A 12838-nucleotide genomic window follows, 5' to 3' on the forward strand; every position below is an offset into this window, starting at 1 on the left:
TTTGAAAGCAAGGGCCACTGGTTTCACGTAGGCTACTGACTGGCCTGGCCTAGTGGTAGGAAACTCCCCATCTCACCCCCAAACTCCTAATTTGTTCATCCCCCCTGGAACTTTATAGAATTGGGATTTCCCTAGCAGTTGAGTTGCAGATAGCGTGTATGGGTTTTATGAGTTCGTTCCCAGCTAACACTAAATAAACGTATTTTTCCTTCTGGAATTTGCTGTGGCAGTGACTGAGTCATGTGTCTAAGGTACGTGATCCTCATGCAAATTCCAGGGGTGTTTTTCCATAGGTTCCCTTGCTGCCTACAAGTGCCTTGGTGCAATAAGAGCTGTCATAGTATTGTCCCCCGTCACGCGGCATGGCACGTGCCTCACCTTACCTAAGGAAAAGGAGTAGGCGTAAAGATCTCTCCTGCCCATTTTAAATTGTTTGTTTTAATGACCATGCTGCTTCTGACTCTTTCTCAGGTTTCTTGGAAGTAGTAAAAATTAAAAAAATTTTGCTGCTCTGTAGGTCCGGCTGTGATTCACCGCCCCTCTTGGTTACGTTGTTCAGTCTTGGCTATCAGCGCTGTCTATGTTGTTCTGCGCTGCCCAAATAATAGTGTTCGTACACCCACACCCTTCCCTGTCCATTTGATGTCAGTAGGATCAGCCTCTTTCTCTTTTCTATCCTGCTATTAAGCCCCCTCTTTTTAAACCTTGCACATTTATTTTTCCTCCAAATGCAACACTTTCCTCCTCTCGTAAAACCAGGGGCTTAAATTTTTTCAGACTCTTTCAGCAAAGCTGGGAATCAGGTTCTCGTGGAGTCCTTCATAAAAAATTGAAGCCTTGCTATATTAACATACATTGATTTATTCATGGTGTTTCATTACAAATAAGCGAGGATCCCATAATATCAGGAAAGGTTAGGAGAGCAGCGGAGCACGCTATATTATATTGACAGCTCAGTTGAAATTGAGCTGCCTTTGGATTGAATTTGGAACGTAGGGAAGGAATTGGCTGGTAAATAAGTCATGAGTTTTACTTCCAAGTGTCTGTATATCACCGGGGTTGCCGCCGGTAAGCGTAACGCAACGCGAGCCGAATTTCAAAGGTGTGCTTTCAGGCCGGGCTCCTCCGAAGGCACGTTAGCACCAGCCGTGTATGTATTCACGAATAGTTCTCCAGGTCTGTAACCCGGCTGGCTTATTCTCTCGGGTGAAAACCAGGCACGGCATTACACATAAACCTGCCAAGCCAGGCTAAGAAGCCGGGGGGGGGGGAGGAAATTATAGCAGCAGCTGTCTCAGAAACTCGGGCGAGAAGAGAAGGTCTTGTGTCTGAAGACTTGATGGTATTTATTTCATCTAATCGTATCGTTTCATTTCAACATTTTATTTCAGCATACTCTCGTTAGGGCGGGAAAAGAATTCCGAAGACGTTGAAGTCAGGAAAAGGCTCCCGTTGTTTTCAGTGGGCTTTGGAGAAGACCGTTTGCCAGAAGCAAAAAAATACTTGATGGAAAACATGTCCTAGTCTTGCACCGAAAGTTTTCATATGCTATGGGGAACTACATGGGAAAATCTCGTGAAGTTTCTGCTGCTCATGCGGTGCCTTCTAGGTTGGCTGCAGAAGGTCTGACATCTGTAACAAAAAGCAAATCTTTGCACCTTTTGTTGTAAATCAGCACACGCTCAGGTTTTAGCAGAGGGAAGAAGTTAGTTTCTTACTAAGTAAAGGCTTGGAAAAATTGTCATGTTTGCTTGCCAGCATCCAAATGCAGATCTGTTCACTGGAGATGCTGAAATAATATCTCTCCTTTAATTTTCGATCTCTAGTCTGCAGCGATGATGCAGTAGGGGAGCAGAGAAAGGGCAGGTGCAGAAGGCCCCTTATCACCTTACTGTCCTTGTTCTTCATTTGCAGATTACATACAAGGCCGTTGGGTCTCTGGATCCCAGTGCTGACCTGTCCAGCCAAAGAGGGAAAGTCTTCAAGCTAAGGAATGAAACACATCACCTCTTTGTAGGATTATATCCAGGGACTACGTATTCATTCACCATCAAAGCGAGCACAGTCAAGGGCTTTGGGCCACCCATCACAACACGGATTGCAACTAAGATTTCAGGTACTGCTTTGGAGAAGAAGGAACCTGATAGGACTTTGTTCTTTAGATCCACAACTAACAGACAGATTAAACAATACAAAAGTGTTTAACTTAGTGTCTCCTATACGTTCTTCATAGGCCAGATTTTTAAAGGGGCCACAATCCAGTGTCTGTGTTCATTTGGATTACAAATGCGGTGGTTAGAGTTGACCTGAGGATCATTTTAATGAGAACCTCCATTAGTTCTACAGCTGAATTGTCCCTGTAATAGATTGTTGATATATGTTTAGTCTGGTAGGCACCTTCAACAATGTGGCTTTTATCTTCAGAATGCACCCAACATGGAAGTGATGAAGTAGTTGAATTAATATTAGAAAGAGATTAAAAAAAAGGGGAAAGCAGTTTTTGTGGATTTTCTTCTGAATAAGGGCAGAGGAAGGATTTGAGGTAGGCAGACAAGCATATGAAAGACACTAAAATCAGGTACTGTTGCAGGGAGAAGGCTCCCGTGTCCTTGGGGAAAAAAAAGAGGGAACTTGTGCTAGCTAGACAAAAAAGAAGAAAGAAAAAAGATGGATAAGGGGATGGTGGAGAAAATATGGGACAGATATATGCAGGTTTTAATTTTAGGATTTAACTGATAGTACTAAAATGGGTTCTCTACCAGAGTTTAAAACTGCCTTTTTTTGGACTGTCTTTATCTGTTTTCTCAGTAAAGCCAAAACAAATGTTCATTTTAGAAGCCTAATGTACTGATTCCTTGGGAAGCACTTGTAATGCTTGAAATTATGGCTGGTGGCGTAGAAAAGTGTGTGCAGCAATGCATATTTTCCTTTGCCCTTGTTCAAAACTGGTTAATAAAAATAAGTTGTTAGCTGCAAGTGACAGTGTAAATTTTTAGGAAGCAAAATATATCCATTCCCTCTCCGAACCATCAGCAGGGTTTGTACCCGTGGCGTTTAGTGCAAAAGCCCATGTGCCAGCACTTGACACAGTAAAGCCATTCGCTGTCAGGAACAGCTCCACGGACTGCTGTGGTTTATGCAGCCCTGCACTTAAGGAGAGTCATGGCATGCACTCTCCTCACTTGTGTCCACAACAGAACAACAAAATAGCACCATAGAGGCAGTGCTTTTCCCCTCTGATTCGGTTTCTTTTCATTTTATTATTCAGTGAGTGCTCAAATCATGTTAGGAGCCTGCATGATTATTAACTGTATGCACATTGAACTCTGGTTATCTTCTCTTTTCTGTCTTCCAAACATCTGGTTCGCAGTAGGCAGGCACAGACTCCATGCAGGCACTAGGATAGTCTCTGACATTAGATTATCCCATTGCATGGTCAGTTCTATACATGTAATTTGAAAATTTCTGCTAAACTTGCTCTGAGATGCAGTCCCAAAGGCAGCAGGGAGAAAAATGATTTTTGCAATGGCTTATATTTTCACTTACTGAAATGTCCCTATAAGACTTTCTGGCAAAGCATATTTTTTAAAAGGAAAAGGCATCTATGTTGTAGGAGTGTGTGAGTATATATATTTGTATAGGTGCACATTAATTTAGTTCTTTATCATGATTAAATGGCAGAATTCCTAAGGAATCTTAGAAGATCAACATTAAATCAATGAGCAGTGCTTGTCTTTTTAGAGAGGTCACTGCTAACTCTCATTTTACTGAGGTGCTACATAAATATTCCCTGTGGAGTATATAAGAAAGCTGCTATATCTGATTACAGTCTTTTGACTATTACAGACAGTGATCACTGAATTACACTCCATACCATTAGCTAGCCCTGCCAAGACCTAGGTGTCTTTCACCATCTACTTAACTCTATGTGGTCTGAAGGCAAGACTGTAATTTTGCTGTGTCCGGTGCAAAGGTTTATACAAAAGATTAAAGATTAAACAGGTCTTGTGCACAGCCAGAAGGAGACACTTGAGCTCGTTCACATCTCAGAAGCAATTTTGTTGCGTAAGCACGGTGCTCCAGCTAGGCTCATAGAAGCTGCTTCAAAGCAGAATTACGGAGTCGAGAAAGTGAGTTTCCAGCCTGTTTCTGGTGGCCAAGCTGGAGCCTTTTGGGGCACTGCATTGAGCTGCAGAAACATCCCCTCTGGCTGAAGCAGGTGCTGAACAATTTTTATTTTGGCATCTCTAGAACGTGCTGTGATATCTGGTAGAGAAGACTACTGGTGAGGAAGTGCTGTGATACCTAGTGTAGAAGACAGCTGGTGACATGCATCATCTTTAAACGACTGGTACTGCTTTCCCTGGATGCAGAGCACCTTTTTCACAGAAATCCTTGTAAAGGCATTAATTAGCATTCGTTCTGAACTCACTGCCAGCTTATTGATGGGGAAGTTGGTAGCTGAGCTGATAATAGCAACCACCATTCTTGACAGTTTGGGGGCTTTTAAATAAAATTCCTGATTGTAAGCAGGATTACAGTGGAAATCGCTGTGAGAGGATGAAGCGTGGAACCCCTGCAATGCAGTTTGCCCTTGCGAGTTGCAGTTGAACTGAGGGGGACTACACTCTTCATTTAAATTCTTCTATTTGCTTTATCCTTAAAGATGTTTCGACAAAACTCACATCTTTGGGATAAATCTGATGCCACGCTCACTTGTGATCTCATTGTTTCATCCACAGTAAAGATATGTCCCAAACAGATGTCTGCTATTGGGGAAGGAAGAAGTAACATATTAAGCAAAATATTAATGTCTAAGGAAACATATCCTACTTTCATGAAATGACCCTAATACAAAATAACAAAGCAGAAATAGTCTCGGAAGTTAGACTTGTTAGGCTAAGTGTGAATATTTTGCTGTTTTCCATATTGTTTTGGGGAAGATCCTCAGTGAAACGATGGACACCATGGGTGGTTACTGCTCTGATACAACTGTTGGAAGCCTTGCAGCTGCCTATTGCTTTTAGTGTTCAAAATCACTAAAGCACTGGGGTAAAATACTACCGATTTGAGTGCTGAAATAACCTGGCTAATTTGTGCTCTTCTCTTTTCATGCTTTCCTGCTTCATAACACGCCCTCCAGCTAATCAAGGAGACACGCAACTTAAGCCTGTCTATTAAAAACTACACCTAAGATGTGGGAGGTCTAATCTAGGGACAAGACCAGAGAACAGGAGCCAGGCTTCCTGCCTTCTTTTCTTAGCTCTGCCACTGATTCGCTGGTCCTAAGTGGTATCCTTTAACATCAGTGCAGGCTTTTTTCTTGTAAAATTGAAGAAATGATCCCATCTCAAAGGATTACTAAGTCTTAAAAAATTCGAGACAGGATTTTCAAAGCCAGCTGGAAGACTTGGGTGTCCAGTTCCTATTTAATTTTAGTGGAAACGGACATACAAATTTTTTAATGGTGTTGACAATTTTGGTCGTAACACTTGCAGAGTAGTTTGATGTTTCATTTAAGCAATGTTAAATAGTCCCCAAGAAATGTTAATATTATGTTGCCATCACTCCCAAAAGCAGTAAGTGGTATATACCTAACGCACTGCTTTTTGTTCTGCCGTAGCACCGTCGATGCCCGAATACGACACAGACTCCCCCTTAAATGAGACCGACACTACCATCACAGTCCTGCTGAAGCCTGCTCAGTCGCGGGGAGCGCCTGTCAGGTAGGAGTTTGGTCTTTTTTCTCAGTTTTCTCTCTTTTTTTCCCCAAGTTTCACTCAAGCCTCTATCATTCTCATGTGATAATGCAGCTGCTGAAAGCGTATGCAGGCTAAAAGGCCAACTCTGCTGTTGATTCTGCCTTTCACAAGCTCCTTTTATAAATGCCTCAGTCTGCTTGCCTCCTGCTGTTAACCTCCGGGAAGGATTGCTGATAGCATTGCACGGGGTTATTGCCCTTTCAGCGTCACTTCGGATGCCTGTGCAATGCTGGCACTTCAATACATGGAAGTCTGTGTACGGCAATGTTGTAAGTTTAGTATTTCCACGGAAAGGTGAAGGAGGCTTCAGGTCTCCATCCTTTGCCCTCTCTTCTGTAACGGATAAGGCCTTTCTTTGTAACCGAAGCAGGAATGCCCAAACTATCTTGGGTAACAGAGCACTGGAACAAGTTGCCCAGAGAGGCTGTGTAGTCTCCATCCTTGGAGATGTTCAAAAGGCATCTGGACAGGGTCCTGGGCGATGTGCTCTAGGTGATCCTGCTTGAACAGGGGAGTTGGACTGGATGATCTCCAGAGGTCCCTTCCAACCTCAACCATTCTGTGATTCTGTGACCTTGACAGTTTTGCGGATGCGTTTGTTTGGGTTGTGGATCCAATGGGACTCCTCACACTTTGTGTTACGGTCTAGCTGTTGCTCCCACACTGTATGGAGGACGAAGCAGGAGCTAAGGCAGAGGAGAGGAGCTCTGGGTTTGACCGGACTCTGCAGTCAGTCTGGGAGTGAGGCTTTGTTGGCTGCTCTGGGCAAGCAGTCTGCAGAGTAGAGGATTTAAGGGCAGGAAACTGCACACCTACCCTTGGAGTAAAATGATGACCACGTAGAAAATACTCCTAGCTCTCCCTGAGTTGGGTCCATTCTTACTGGTGAGATGTCCAGTACTGGAATGGGACACTCGATGACAGATTGCTCCCTGACTGTGGAAATACGACTTGCAGAGTCCTGTACTTCATTGCTGTCTTTTGTCTAGGTGAATTTGTATGCCGTGAAAGATATCGGCACAGAAAAATGAACTTCCTGAGAGAGCCAGCGTTGACAGCTGCCCTTATCTGTCCCCGGCAGAAATTCCAGTTAGTCGTTCGTGCTGCCAGTCTCTTCAGCTGAGCATAGGAATTAGTGTTGCTTATGATAAAACCTGTTGACGTTTACCTAGGGAGATCTGGGCTGCTTTGCAGAAATATCCAGCAATCATTAGCTTCCCATAGTCTCTTCAGACTTTTAGCTTGAGTTTTTAGAAGAAACTCTTGAGATGTTTTCTGTGGGCGATACTTTAAAAACATGTAGCTCCTTCTTTCAAAAGTGATTTGGGTCTGTACATCCCATTGACACTTAAGTGCTTTTGAAAGATGTCCCACTAAGTATTTAGGAGCAGACTAGTTACATGTAAACCTACTTGGTTTAATGAAATATGCTGTGTCAGTTAGTGGTCCAACATAAACCACAGCTTTCCCCCAAATTGCTTTGATATTTTCAAGCAGAAAATCTGTTCTTTAAAACTTCGAACCATTCTGTTTCTAGTTTGTTCTGCTTTAAAGTTTTACTTTAATCTTTGGTACTCCATATGAACAAATTTAGGAGCCTATTCTCTAAGTCCTGTAGTGATGTTGTTCTGCCAGAAAAGAGCAGTAAAATCACGCATTTCTGTTTTGTTTCATTTCTTTATATAGGGGAACATTCCTCTATCTTGTTTTACCACCTGCTGTCTGAAGAGTTGTAGCTATTTTGTCTTTTTATTGAAAAGTCTTGCAATTTTTCTCAATTTACTACACTTTAACCACATTCAGTGAATAATGTCTTTTCCAGCAAATAAGTCAATTATAAAAGAAAACCTGTAAGCACTTTTATAAATTTCCAGTCTGGTTTCTTTAATTGCATTGTAGTCTATTATATACACATTCGCAGAGACGGCAATATTTAATTCCGCATCCAAGTGATCAGGTTACTGCTGTAATGAGCCCATTTCGTTGACTTGCAGAGGAGCGTATGAAAAATGGAATAGAAGTTGGAGGCGGGGGGGTGTCTCGGGCAGATTTTTAGCTTTGTATTAACTACGACGGCCTGGCAATGTGTGAATACCTTTACCGTATAGCCGAGCACACGTCTCCCTTCAGTCTGTTCTTGGTCTAAACTTGGCAAATTCAGTTCTTTCACCTTTAGGTCAGATTTTCCCAACCTCCTTCACGTTCTGTCAGTCTTCTATGCACACTCTCCGATTTGTCTAAATCCTCTTGAAATACAATATCTGAGCGCAGGTGGTGCCCCATTGGAGGCCCCAACAGCACCGGGCAGGGTAGGATAACCCCGTACCTTGAACTGCTTGTGATGCTCTTAAAGCACAATGAGGTGGGTTTTTGCCCATTGGTTTTTGCATTTTCAAGCTGAGATCCAATATATCCTCTGTGTTGCTGCCTGGTTAGTTGTTCTATCTTATATCTGTGCGGGTTTTATTTCTCCTTCACAAGTATAGTAGTTTGCATTCATCCCAAACAAGTATCATCAAATTGATTTTCAAAATTACTTTGAATGCTGATACTGACTGAAAGGACCTACAGCCCCTCTTAGCCTGATGCCATCCTCTGCTCAGTTATCCAAGGCGTTTAGTGAAAATACAGAAGCAGGTTCGAGACAAAATGCCGGTGAGGAATCTCCATGCTCAGCAGTGAGATTGTTTCGAAGTAGCTGGTGGAGATCCTGCCTGCAGGATGCTCATGGGTTGTCCATTCACCCATGCTCCCAGGCCGACACCACCATGCTTTCCTAGGTCCACTCCCTTTTGCACGCTGGCCTTTCTGATCCCAGCCTGCCTGAGCGGCCTCTAAAAAGGTGCTTGAAAGAAGTCTGAAGTAGATTTTCTGACACCTTCCTGGAACAGGTCTGACATGGAGAGCTTTCGCAGGAATAGCTAGGCCACTCGTCTGAGCAGCCTGGCAAAGTCCCCAGGCAGCCGGCGGCTTCTCTGCAGTGTCACAGGTTTTTATTATGCTTCCAAACTGCAGGGAGGAAGAGCACCGGCTGCAGAGTAATTCTTAATATTTCTTAAGATTCCTAATATTTCTCTTATATGCTAGTGGTGGTGAGTTGGAGGACGTGGGAGGGTGAAACTGTAAACTCGCAGCCGTACGTAAAACGGTTGCGTGACTTTGTCTTGTGTCATTTCGTTCTGCTGTAGTTTAAGCAGGACACAGATGACGTGTAGTCTGCGAGATCATTTTTAGAGTAGTGTTGTACAATATTCCAAATAAGAGTCATTGCATTTCCATTCATCTGAAGTGCGGGTACACCACATACACAGTCACTTTCAACATTAAGACGTTTCTAACGTTTCCTGGTGCTCATCATAAGTAACTTAACTGCATTTGTTTATAAAACTTATGGTCAGGAACTTGACATTTTTAACAATCTGTAGATAGCAGTGAAGAAGAAACTTTGATATGAATTAATAGGAATAATACAAACTTAGATATTCTTTTATCTATTTTGTCCCATTGCCAAAAGAAGGACGAAGCATCAACAAGCGTAAATGTTCTCCCTTGTGGCCTTTCTTTTTCTCACCCTTATTTTTCATGGTACAACCCCCAGGGCTTGACTTCACATTGCCCTTTAAAAATAACTTCTAGGTGTTCTTATATCAATCTAAAGCCCCTGAATGGTGTTATGATTGATTTGCTGAAGACAGCCATTCATCTATAATGGCTTCAGAAGAAGAAAGAAGAATGAAAGACTTCCCAATCTTTTTTCTTCAACTCTTTCCTGAAAAAATTCCAGTGTGATTGTTTAGGACAATTCTGCCTTTGAATCTGTTATTGTCAGGAGGGCTGAGTCAGTAATTCGTAGATCATTCACATATGACATCTTTAGACCTCTGTTTGAGAATTTATATCCCATTCGCTACTTGAAAATACTGCTATGAGGGATTTTATCTACATGACATATCCACTGAGCATTTTGCTATGTGTTTGATATTTGAAAGTCCAGCTGGTTTATTAACATGTGGTTGGTTGTATCAATCTATCTAGACCACTAGAATGGAGAGGAAAATATGAAATCAAATTTCCAGTGCATGCATTAGTTTTGAGAATTTCAGAGTTTAAATAAATGTTCACTTCAAATTTGATTACCTTGTAGGTATGCAGCTTGGGATATTGGAGTTGTTTTTTTCTGGACACTGCAGAAGAGGTTTGGGAAGACTCTGTAATTATATCTTGGGGTTTCAACTTGATTTATATAGATTGTGGAGGACTTGTATCTTCTCACAGCTCTGTGATGTGTAAATAACCTGTGATGTTCTTGTTTGACTTGACCACCATGACCAGGGTGTTATTCAGGTACCTGACTTCTGTACCGTGTTAAAAAATAGTATTTTTAAAACATAGGTATGCAAACTTTGCACGTGGCCTCATGCACACATATATGCCATGTAAGGAATAGGCCTAAGTGGTCCTGGAGAAACATATTCAGATAAGAGTCATTTATTTTGCATGTGTGCAGAGGCTGGATACATGTAATCACTTTGGTGGTGAGGAAGGATGGGTTATTGTATTAACAGATGTCTTCAAATACTGCATTTTGTTTAAGAAATCTAAACAGGAGAAGGTGATTTTAAATATTTTGAATTTTCTGAATGTTAATATTTGGAAGCACTGGGCAAAAGTAAAGCAAATATTTTTGTGTCAAGATCAGACAGTAGGAGAAATTACTTCACAGAGACCAAGCCCATGTTACTCTTGAATATTATCTTTTGTTTCTTGGTCTCCCAAGCATCAAATAATGGAAATATTTTTGGTAGCTATGATGCTAAACAAATCAAGAGAAAATAAAGTTGTGGTGTTATTTAACAGAACAGCTAGGAAGAAGGACAGTATTCTTTTCTACTTTTGTGTTCAAGTCTTCAGCTATTCCCCAAGTAAACAGTCCAGTACAATGCATCTGTGTACTTATATTCCTACATATAGTAGCAAGTGAAGACTTCCTGTAATGTAGGGATGTTTCCATGATGAGTGGTATTGCTTTCATTTTATATTAGAGAACTTAGAGTTTGAGTAGATGAAACATGCCTACCATCTCAGTCTGCAACAAAGTGGAAATTTTGAATCTCCAGAGTCATCAGCTAGAATTTTAATCTCCAGACAATTCTTCTGCCTCTTGTGATTTCAGGCAATATCTGTTCCTCCTGTGTTCACCTTTCTCACATCCCTCTCACTGGCATCTTTATTTTGATCTTGTTTGTAGTGCACGGTCCTTCTCTCCGTTCTTATGCAGCAGCGGTTTGTAAGCCTGATGGACTTGATGCTGTGGTGGAGGAGGAATGGGGTGAACAGCCAAGAAGCTGTCAACTGGCAAACTTTGCTCGGGTTTTTGTTGGTTTTACAGATGGTGGCTTTGGTGTATGCCATCTAGTAGCTACGCGGCGAGCAATGCCATGCAGCACGTTGCTTTGGAACATCTTAGTGGGATTTTATTGCCATTGGATGAGTTTGTCTCAGGACTTTATGTTGCTAATTAATTCATTAACGTCAGGAAAGGGTAGCAATTTCCTCTTCTTAAACCTCCCACACAGCATACCTTGTGCTTGAAAATAAAGACCGGAGTCAAAGATCAGTGAAACAATAAAAAAGGTTCTCATGTTGAAAGCTGTGGGGAGCATAAAAGATGATTGTGCCCTTGGTAATTTGGAAAGTTCAGTTTCATTGACAGGCATGTTATAAATATCTAGAAATAAAAAAATGAGCAGGAGTTACTTTCCACCTAAAGATAAAGCAGGGTTGCTTTTTCTTTAACAGTGCATGAATTTAAGAGAGAAAAAGACCTGGGGTGAAAGGTGCTTATTACACCAAATACAACCGAATGCGGTTGCGCAGGAACCCTTTGGAGGCTTTGCAGAGGGACCTCATCAGCGTGTCCTAGCCCTGGTGACCTGAGCCAAGCACACAGGTCCGCTGCAGCGAGCGTCGTTGAACGGTGGGTTTAGATCACACGCGATGACTTCTGTGGTCAGCGATACTTGGAGTTAGTCTGGATCTTAGATGGGCTTTGCCTACTGTATCACGAAAGAGGCATCGTGGAGAGACAGGGACGCATCAGGGTACAAGATGGCAGCTGTAAGTATCCGGAAGGAATACAGAGTCTTTTATCTAGCATGGCTTAATTATTGAACGGATGTTTCAAGAGGTTTTTTTAGGTGTTGGCCCTAAAAAGTCAGGATACGTGCTGTTTGGGGTCCACCCTCTGATCTGGTACAGCAAATGTGTTTTCTTACTGCATCAGCATGCTGTTTGTCTGAGCATACTGTCCCTTAAAATGTCACAAAACTGCCGTTGCCCACCTACCAGCTGTCAGAAACGTAGCCGCTGTCTGTGTTTGGGTGACCTGCTGTGTCTCGCTGACTATTCCAAGGAGGGCTTTGGTGGTAGCTAGAAATGGGAGAGGAAAGCCATAAAATTAGCATGTGATTTAATTATAATATTTAACAATCAAATAACACATGGAGACAATTCCTTTGTGTCAAGCAGCATTTTATTAGCTCACAGTGATGCTTTTGCTAGCATTTTTTAGTGTGTTTTATGAAGGCTTGAGGATATTGAGAGTGGGGGAGTGAGTTTTTTTGCATAAATCTTATACATTGTCCATGTGAGCTGTCAGATTAAATTCCAGCAATGAAAAGGTTAATGAAGTCTGAACTTTAAGCGGAGAATCACAAATTGATGGCCATTTTCCCACATCAAGTTGTCAATTGGTAAGACAAGGAGGGAGCGGGAGAAAATAGCCGTGGTTGCCGGTTTGAGAACTTCTTTATTTGCTTCACAGCTTCTAAAGCCTATATGCCCCTTCCTTGTTATCCCGGAATAAAAGGATAATAGCAAGCTGTTTAGGACATATTAAGAATTAGAAACTCTGAATTTCTTGAGACTTACTGCCAAGCATCCTTTTGCCTTTGGATCAGACCCTTAGGTGGGTTGAACTGGGCCCAACCATGGCTACCCATGGTCTGAGCTGCTCACAAGGAGGAGCTTGGCTCTCTTGAGGGACATGGACCACAGAGGAAGTTTTACCAAACTGA

At 42.1% G+C, this 12838-nt stretch overlaps 1 protein-coding gene across 1 annotated transcript in view; it reads left to right on the forward strand.

Moving 5' to 3' along the window:
• Positions 1–12838, forward strand: part of PTPRT (protein tyrosine phosphatase receptor type T) — a 342887-nt gene that overhangs the window by 223416 nt on the left and 106633 nt on the right. The window contains exons 9-10 of the mRNA XM_067307983.1: positions 1915–2116; positions 5624–5726. Coding sequence (XP_067164084.1) covers positions 1915–2116; positions 5624–5726 — 305 coding nt within the window. The remainder of the gene's footprint in view (positions 1–1914; positions 2117–5623; positions 5727–12838) is intronic.

The sequence above is a fragment of the Apteryx mantelli genome, chromosome 18 (assembly GCF_036417845.1).
Source record: "Apteryx mantelli isolate bAptMan1 chromosome 18, bAptMan1.hap1, whole genome shotgun sequence".
NCBI classification, from domain to species: Eukaryota; Metazoa; Chordata; class Aves; order Apterygiformes; family Apterygidae; genus Apteryx; species Apteryx mantelli.